The 9936-nt window shown below is 34.7% G+C and overlaps 2 protein-coding genes across 4 annotated transcripts in view; one reads left to right on the plus strand and one right to left on the minus strand.

Moving 5' to 3' along the window:
- Positions 1–3110, plus strand: part of LOC145276849 (NACHT and WD repeat domain-containing protein 2-like) — a 75862-nt gene extending 72752 nt beyond the window's left edge. Inside the window, exon 7 of one of the 2 annotated variants that reach the window (XM_080128218.1) lies at positions 1445–3110. In XM_080128218.1, the coding sequence (XP_079984344.1) occupies positions 1445–2552 (1108 nt within the window). In that variant the 3' untranslated portion in view covers positions 2553–3110. Of the gene's footprint in view, positions 1–9; positions 1021–1444 lie in introns of those variants that run through there. The other variant, XM_080128229.1, reaches the window with a different exon arrangement.
- Positions 1764–9936, minus strand: part of LOC145276853 (structure-specific endonuclease subunit slx1-like) — a 251566-nt gene continuing 243393 nt past the window's right edge. For both annotated transcript variants that reach the window (XM_080128253.1, XM_080128244.1), the window contains exons 6-7: positions 9392–9481; positions 1764–2445 (exon numbers count right to left, since the gene is read on the minus strand). In XM_080128253.1, coding sequence (XP_079984379.1) covers positions 9395–9481 — 87 coding nt within the window. In that variant the 3' untranslated portion in view covers positions 1764–2445; positions 9392–9394. The remainder of the gene's footprint in view (positions 2446–9391; positions 9482–9936) is intronic.

Below are 9936 nucleotides of genomic sequence, written 5' to 3' on the forward strand. Positions count from 1 at the left end.
TTATTGCAGACCATCTACTAGTTTGCCAGATGCGTACAAATCCCAAGAGTGATAGGAGCTTTCTCTCATGTCTGAAAGAGATACAATGTTAAACGAGCGAGATTGGAGATATGGCACCGTACAAATAATGATCCAAGTTATGACAACAGAACCACTGCTAGCACGTTCAGGATTGTCATGAATAACAGGGATGTGTTCAGGTTGATGAGAACAAGGTTTCTGGCCCTGGTTATGGTCTTTGGTGTGGTTTCAAGTGAGGGCCATATCATGTCACCTCACATCTTCTGAAGTCAACACCAAAGTGCATCTGGATGTGATGAAAAGTGAGGTGATCCCCTAGTGCAATCTAGATGGCTGTTGGCAGACCCTGGGTGTAGCAGCAGGACGGCACCGGCCCACAAGTCAAAGAGACCCAGGTTTGGATTCAGAAAGAGTGGTAAGACTTTGTACCCTTCTCTTACTGGCCTCTCTTCTCCTCTGACCTGAACTCACTGGACTATTTCGTTTGGTCATACGTCAAGAACATCACCAACATGACCTCCCACAACACCAAAGCCAGTCTGATCGCCGCCATCTGCCGAGTATTCACTGAGTTCATGCTGGCACTTGTGGAAAAGGCATGCTCCCAGGTCCGGACCCATATCAAGGCGGTGATTGAGGTTGAAGGCGGCTACAGCTCTACTAAATAATCTAAATTGTTTTTTTCAATAAAAGTTTTAAAATAAAGCGACAACTTTATCGCTCCATCCTATATTAACAAAAGGTTAAAGTGGTTGACTTGTTGATTCATTTCAGTGTATTTAATTTCATAATTAAATTGTTTTTTTAAAATGTCATTTTAGTCTATGTTGTTGCTTTTTTTTTTTTTTACAGAATAAGGTTTTTCAAGTTTATTTGTACTCCTTGTCGGATAATTAAAATTTCTGTAAACCTTCTTTATAGGTTTTTAATGTCTTTTTTTTTTTTAAATTTGAATTAATTTGCAAATTAAGATTTTTCTATTCTATATATATATATATATATATATATATATATATATATATATATATATATTTGTTTTTAAATCCCCGAAACAGTGTTTCATGGTAAACAACTGATGATCCCTTGAAAAAAAAAAAAAAAATTGGTATTATAGTAAATTTGAGAGAGTTGATGCAGTGATTGCAGGTGATTAAATGACTTACTGACTAGATGTTTTTTTAACGAATGATAAAAAATAATTTTTTGTATAGTTTCAAAGGTTAAAAACTTCAAAGACTATATATATATATATATATATATAGACACACAGAGTCAAACACTTATGATTCACCATTTATCAGCCACTTGTAAGTTAAATGGATTATTTGAATGATGAAGAATATTATGAGATGATTGAAAATGATGAGTAGACAGAACAAAACTTGATTATAATCTTCATTTTTTTCATTCTTATTATTTCTAGGTTTGTGCTGTTTCCTGCAACCTCTGATTTGCTATTCATCATCTATTGCCAGATGAAGAGCAATATTGCAAACCTTTACCGTCTGATGGTCAGCAACCCGATAGCAGACAATCAGGAGAATTACATCACGTTACCGCAAGGAATTGAGTTCATCACAAAACCAAGTATCATTACAGCAGGAACTGAAAATGCGAAAAAAACCTTCTTGGTAGCAATTCTTTGGAAAGACTCTTCACTGGTTCCATTGCATTCAACCAGTCTTTTACTGATGGAATTTGGTAGCTCTGAAGTTGACAATCTTCCTGAAACGAATCTCATACATTTTGAAGAGATAAATCTCAAACAACTTTATTCTAATGCACAAACAACGGATGGATTTTATGATATGAAAACAATGCATAATGAAAAAGTTTTACTGGTTTTTTCAAAGAATGTCTGCGGACATAATCTGGACCTTGAACATTTCCTGCAACTCTCAAGTTCCTGTGAAAAGATTGCCATTATTTTCAATGCTGTCACTAAAGAAACGCTCACCTTCATACAAGACGGATACTTCATCGACAACTTTCAAATTCCTGACCGTTTTCTTTCACCAGACATATTTGAAAACATCAAAAATATAATCGTCCCAACAAGGTTGACCGATTTAGATAGAAAGTCAAAATATTATCTTGTAACTGATGGCCGTTGGTCAGTGGGTTTATCAGATGACCTAAGATATATACACCTAGTCAGTTTGACTAGGAAGAAAACTGAAGCAATCAGCGTCCCTATTCATGGCCGTGCAGTCTGTGTTGATCTATCTGGGGATGGGCATACGCTGGCAGTGGGCTGTAAAGATGGACGTATCCTCTTCTTTTCGATCACTCTTAGCAGTCCACGGAACAGTGAGGTATCGAGTCGGGTGCAGCGGGCTGAAACGCAAATCCATGCACCAGAAACGCTCCTCAGACTGGATATTTCACGAGCAGATACTGAACGCCAGAGCCAGATTTTTCTGTCTGCAAAATTCAAAAAAGAAAAACTTGAAGAATTCTATCGGCCGCAGAGTAGCAAAAAGTTAATTGTTAATGCACGGTCATTCAACAAATTCCGACTACTTTGCTGAATGCTGGTTTGGCTAATAAAAGACTTTCTCAACTTGAATATTTTAAATGTGTGAAATCTCTCATGCGGCTAGTAAACATACTTTATTTTTTTCTGTTAGTCATTTTAAAGGAAATGAACATTGCTTTTGTATTTTAAACAATGAAGAGTTATTATTCATTATCCAAATTATAGGCCTTTGTGATAAAATCAAGGTGTAGTATCTGTTATATTCTCAGTCAAAAGAGGAGGGATCCCTAACTGGGGCAATTTTAATTTTTATCCCATACAGAATGTTATTTTTTTTTAGAAAACTAGATATAAAAAAAATAAACAACCACGTGTCGAACTTTGTCTTCATCAGGGAGGCAAGTAAATAGTAGTGCTGGGACGATTAATCGGAATCGGAAATGAAAAACTCTGAACTTTTTGTGGTATCAGAATCGGAAAAACATGTACCTATTTTCTGATGCCAAAAACGATTCCTTTGTCTTTTTTTTTTTTAAATTTGATTTTGCTTACAACCACATCTTCCACTGTAGTAGTAATAATAAAATAATAAATATTTATTAATTTTAAACTACCAGTATAACTAAAATCTATAGATCACCCCCACAAGTGTATTTTTACATTTGAGAAAATACCTGCACATCTAACATGTGCTTTTACGGTAATCGGGGGAAACAAATAAGAATTTTATAGTTAAATATTTAGAGATTTATAAATAATCAGAATTGGAATTGGTAATTGTATCGGAATCAGAAATTTTGTACAGAATTACTAATTGTATCGGAAAGGAAAAATATTGAAATCGTCCCATTACTAGTAAATAGTGGTTATTTTTCTCATTAATGTTGATATTAATATTAATACTAAGTTAGGTTTAACTACTTTACTAAAAAAAAACACAATTACAGGTGACCTAATTGATACTCAAAATAATAGGATAATAATATTATAGACTAGCAGGGAGATCCAAGATTACCCAGGATTGAATGAGGATGAACAAATATTCTTCACTTCCAATACTTTTATTGTCATCAAAATTGGTGAAACCGCCCATTTTTTCAATCAACTCAATTGGTTGCATGCTGTAGTTGGGGACCCACCGCAGAGGAAGCTTTACATGCCTTTCTGCCGTGACTTAGTCCACAATACATTGTAGTCTACATTGCACCGTAGAGAACCTATTGTTGATTTATAAAATTATTTTTATATAATGGCTTGAATTTAAGTTTAAAATGCAAAAGTACAATGTTCAATTATGCCCTAAATAGAAACATTCATTTCAAATGCGCCCTTGTCATATCAAAGAACCTACTGTTGATTTTATATGTAGGGGCCTTCTGCTTGTGCGTTGATAAAACTTCTTAAATGCATTTGTGATGTTAGGCTGTACAAGTTTGTTAACTTTGGTCAAAATAGGACTTTTTTCTTTTTTGATCAGATTTTTTTTTGATTATCAGTACTTGGAGGCATTCCAATACAAAAACTATTTAAGAATATTCCCAGACACATGAAGTACATTTGTGTGAAAAATTTGTTTTAATCGACCCAGCTGTTTCGGAGTCTATAGGGAACGAATTCACACACACACACACACACAAAGTGCCTTTTATATATAAGCAGAGATAATTTTTAACATATCTTTTTATACTGGAAATTCATTGGGAAATATTTTTTAAATAATTGAGAAAATTAAAAAAAAAAAAAAGTAATAAATCTACCACATCAATTAGATTTATTTTTCATTTTTTTTTCTTAAATATTAATATAAATTTTGGAACAAATTGTTTAATTAGGTAAAAAAAAGTGTAGATTTAATGGTAAAATTTTTAATGTACAATGTAATTTTTAGTGTCTATCGTATGAAATAGCTAAGGAAAGTTGGTGTATATATACATATATATTCTGTGTGACTGATACAAATGACACCAGTGCAAAAGAAGAACCTTAATAAAAAAAAAAAAAAACAGCATTTTGATTTTGTGAATATGAAGAAAGCTTTTGAAATAGTGCACACTTATCAAGGCCCAGGAGCCACTTGGGGATAAGGGTTATTGTGTGTACAGTAATCACCGGGATAGACTCGTAGTAGTAGTTAGTATTTGGGATTTGATAAGGTGTCATTACTTAAGGGGGTGGTTCATCAGGAATTTGTTTGTGTTGGACTTGAAGACATCCAAGTTTAATTCGGGGGAAACAGACAAGCGGCAGAGAGTTCCACAGCCGTGCAGTTCTAAGAAAGAAGCTTTGCTCATGGAATCTATGTTTGGATTTAGGCACGGATAAAGAGTGGGGAAAATTATTGACAGTGGTTTCAGCTAGTCGGGTGTTTTTTGTGAAAGATTGGCGAGGGGGGACCAGAGAATGGAGCTCAGATGAGCACTTTCCATTGAAATAATGATAAAACAGACAGGCTCACAACGCAGGGAAGAGAAAAGGGCATCCCCCACTAGGCTACAAAGTCTATTTTGAACTCTGTCAAGGCAGGATAGACTGTTTTTAGCAGCTCCTGCCCAGATGTGGCAGCAGTACTCCATCATTGGACGTACTTGACTTTTATACAGATAGAGAAATGCATCATTAGTGAGATATCTTCTGGAGCAGTAGAAGGATCCCACCATCTTTCCCAGCGACCTTGGCCACAGACTTGATGTATGTGTTCCATTTCAGATCAGGAGTAAAGGTCAAACCCAGAAGCTTATCAAAACATGAGGCCTCCCCTAGACGAGAGCCATTCATTTCAATCAATGCCAGATGGGGACCAGAGCGTTTATGATGTAATGATAGGAGCTAGGTCTTCGATGCATTAAAGGTAACCAGCCAGCTCTTCCCCCACTGAACCACGCGTTCAAGATCTGAGGGAGAGAGAATTAGAGAGAACGTTGTCATTTACGGCCTTTGATGTGTTGTCATAGATAGTCGTGTCATCAGCATAGATGTCAACGAATGATTTTAGTATGTGTTTTGGGAGATCATTGATGTAGATCAAGAAGAGAATTGGGCACAGGATGGACCCCTGAGGGACTCCAGCATTAATACTGTTGTTGAAGGTTATTCAAGCAATTTTCACAAGTGCTCAAAGGTGTGTTAGAATAAACAGCAGATTTAGTGACAGAGTTAACATTTAAGACGGAAGAGTATATATGGCATGTGTATAAAGATTAGTAACACATGGAAGTGAAACCTGGCCAGTGAGGATATGCGTTGCATGGAGAGAAATGATATAAGAATGATATGATGGATGTGTAATATTAGTTTTAAAGACAGGCTTGAATTTGATAACCTTCAGGAAGGATAGTCTAGGGATATGTGAGCAGAACAGGAGACTTTGTTGGTATGGTCACGTTGGGAGAGTGGATGAGAGTTCTTTGTTCTGAAGAACATTGGTGATAGAATTAGTTGGCAGGGGAAAACAAAAGAAACGATGAAAGTAATAAGGATGATCTTTAAAAAGAGGGATAAAAACTTAGAAAGATTTGTGTAAGTTATCAGGAAGGGATGATTGAGTAATTGCGCATGAAAATTAAAATTCGGACAACTGCTATGAAAAGTAAATGTTTGATGAATAAAAAACCTGACCAGAAATAGGTTCTTTAATTTCAAAAGGGCATCCAATATGAAAAACAAAAGTTAAATTAATGATGATTTAATCTTTCTAGTGTATATATAGACCTGGGGCTCCGTGAGTGAGGCTAGAGGGCTATGGAAGCCCTTTCTTAAAGAGGAGAAAATGCATTATATGGAAAAATTAAATGGCTGCAGACATTTAATTATCGATCTTTTTTAATGGAAAGAGATATGATACATAACTACAGGTGTAAAGAGTTTCAGGATGGTTCATGAAAAAATAAATTAAAAAAATAAATTAACAAATAATGCAACACTTTTTGATAAATCAAAAAAAATGGTTGAAAACATTAGTTTGAAATTGTTTTTCATATTTATGTTAGAAACTGGTGGAAATTAAGCAAAAACTTGTTTACATTAGACTTTAAAATTACCGTGTTATAGTCAGCAAGAAAGCAGCCCAGCATTATCGTGTTCCACTGACGAGCAGTTGTAGGAGAGAAATTTGGATCATGGAATTTTCGTTTAGTTTTAGGTGCAGACGGAGAATAAGGTAATGTTGGCAGTTGTAGTTAGTTGTGAATGTTTTACGGGGGTGGATTATTGATTCTAGTGTACTAGAGCAGTGTTTCCCCAAAGAAGTGGGTTCCGTGAGTGAGGCTAGAGGGCTCTGGAAGCCCTTTCTTAAAGAGGAGAAAATGCATTATATGGAAAAATTAAATGACTGTAGACATTTAATTATTGATCTTTTTTACTTCAAAGAGATATGATACATAACTACAGGTGTACAGAGTTTCAGGGTGGTTCATGAAAAAATAAATCAAAAAAATAAATTAACAAATAATGCAACAATTTTTAATTAATCGAAAACAAAAAAATAGTTGAAAACACAAAAATATAGTAAAATCACAAACAGGAACAACGAACAAGTTAAAATTTGAAATTAATGTTTTTCATATTTATTTTAGAAATTATCTTGTTAGCGAAAAACTTTTGCCCTGCTCGGATGCTCCATGGGGTCCTGAAGTTTGAGAAACCCTAGTATAGTCACTACAGGGTGAAACAATAAAATTGTTGCCTCAGAATAGACAACATGATTTCATTCCCATTTGATGAAAACCATTTTTTTTTTTTTTGTTGCAGAGCATCTACTAGACGAGTTATGTACAAATCCCAACAGTGATAGAAGCCTTCTAATCATGTCTGAAAGTGACACAATGTTCAATGAAATAGATCGGAGATGTGCCAGTGTACAACTCATGCTCTCTGCCCACCTAAGTTATGATAACAGAATCATTGCCAGCACCCTCAAAATGCAAATCCGCTTGAGCTCAACGCATTGGATGACCCACAGTTATGGTCTTTGGTCTCAAGTGGGGGGGGGGGCACATCATGCCACCTCACATCTTCAAAGTCAGCTCAAAAGTCAATACCAAGCTCCAGTCTATGCCTACTCTACCTATAGCACATTTGCAACAAAAACTCTAAATAATTGTTGTCTAAAATTAAACATCACCTTCATAAAAAAAGTTTCTTTCCAAAAATTACCTGTCTGAGAAACACACAAAAGAAGGCTGCTTCCCAACTGACTACAACATGGTTGTTTTCAAGTTCAATGTTAACAAATTCTTGTTGAACCATCCTCTTAAATAATCAAATTCTGTCCAGTTTAAAAAGTCGTTACCGATCCTCAAGAACTTGTCTCACCGTACACCTGAAAAATTCATTAATCTTTACTTATAGTCAAGTGACCTTTGGGCTGTGATAAGCAAAGCAGTGACTTATTAAGACATTGACAAATAAAAGTTAAAAATCTGATTAAACATATTTATATGTGGGAGTAGGAGTTACTTGGGTTCTTTAATTTTCCCATCTGGGCACATGTTCTGCTAGTTATACATAAAATGTTGCTCAGCAGAAGTTTGATTTAAAAAGAAATTTTCGGACAAACGTCATAATTATTTACTATAACTGCTGCTGCATTAGCACAGGGGAGATAACTCATTTTAACTTGACCAAGTTCAAGAAAATCTATTAATACCTTGCAGCCATGAGTTACTTCCCTTTGTCAAATATTAATATCTTGAAGTTGAACCAACTTATTTCTGTTCGTACCGTCGAGGATTCGTCCTCGACAATCAGTCCAACAGTGATTTTGTTGTATGGTCCTATTCAATCTTAGAAAATCTAACCTCATAGACTTTACCATCTCTTTGAGAAGGAGTTCTTTATCACTAATAACTTGAAACATCCCTATGAGAGAATGCTAGACCAGAGTGTGTTAATCCTGTGCACTGGCTTTTCAACGTAACTCCTAAGTTTGTATTAAACCTCCTGAAACGGGAAATAAAATAAGTACTTAATTTGTATGGTATTACTGGACAAACATTTAATATTATTCCTAGTCCCTAAAAGAGTCCTCCTCAATAACTGTACATACTAACATGAAATTAATGCAGGCGTGCCCCAGGGGTCGATCCTTGAACTTTATTGTTCCTGATTTTCATAAACGACCTCTCTGATTAAATTTCCTCCAAGATGGATATATTTGTTGAAAACACCACATTCTATTCTCAACATGTGAGTCAAACGAATGCACAATGACTGAATCCTTCGAAATGACCTTCAGTCTGTAGTGGAATGGGAACTGTAATAGAAGAAACCACTCATAAAAGTGGCAGCACACCTATTTGGCATGTTGGGTACGAATATCATGGAAAGGAAAAAAAGGTAAAGAACGTGTGTTTGTACATGGATTTTTTTATATGTGACATTTTTTTTTTTTTTGTATTTTGTTATTAATTTTTAATATGTGCAATATAAAATTTTGCTTAGGCCCCGCCATATGGCGATTTCACTTTAGGATCCCAATCTGGAACATATTAATACCATACCCCGGGGTTCTACTGAGGTGATGGGCTGAGAAAAGTTAAAATTTTATGGGACTAAGCTCCAATTTATAAAAAAAATTTGTTCTTTCTTTTTTTTTTTATCTACTCCTTATGGTTTATATCTTATAAAAAAACAAAAAAAAAAACAAAAAAAACAAGGGTAACTGCTCACACAAAGATCCTTTTTAAAAGTGTCAGAGACCAAGTTCCAGATTATTTGAACAAAATTAAAAAAATAAATTGAAATGACAAAAAACTTATGATACAGACAAACAAACATTTGAGAAATTATTATTAGATGACATTTAAACAAAAACTCCAAAAAATATCCATTAGAGAAAAACGAAAACGATTTTCATAAAAATAATTTTGTTTTTGAAAAGGGGAGGTAACTCACAAATCAACACTTTTGACTGAGTGCATTCGCCCAGTGGTCATCATCACTGTCATCATTTTTGTTGTCTCCCTCTTCACCGACTTCACTTTCCTAGGAAAAAAAATACATTAACACAACATTAACATTAGTAGTATCTATGTACACTCAAATCTGTACATACATATCTAATCAATAAAGCTCGAATTATAGGTAAATTAAAAACAAAGATATTTTGAAGATTAATGAAAGTATAAAATCGGAAATTTATTTCCTTTTGGCATGAATATTTTAATTTTTTATACAAGTATTCATAAAATGAACACCACATACATGGGACACATTAATTAGCCTTCTATCTTGTGAATCAACAGATCTGGGTTAACTGAACCCACACTATTTTGGCAACGTTTATTTACTCCTGTAAGAATATGGTGGAGTAGGGAAGGCATAGAGTTTGTGAGACACCAGATGTAGTGTAAGGTTAAACCTGTTCTTTTCAACTGCTAACATAACTGAAATACTATATCATTATCGAAGAAAATAGAATGAAACACGCATTAAAATCA

The sequence above is a fragment of the Euprymna scolopes genome, chromosome 1, assembly GCF_053919585.1.
Source record: "Euprymna scolopes isolate OS-2025 chromosome 1, ASM5391958v1, whole genome shotgun sequence".
Classification (NCBI taxonomy): Eukaryota; Metazoa; Mollusca; class Cephalopoda; order Sepiida; family Sepiolidae; genus Euprymna; species Euprymna scolopes.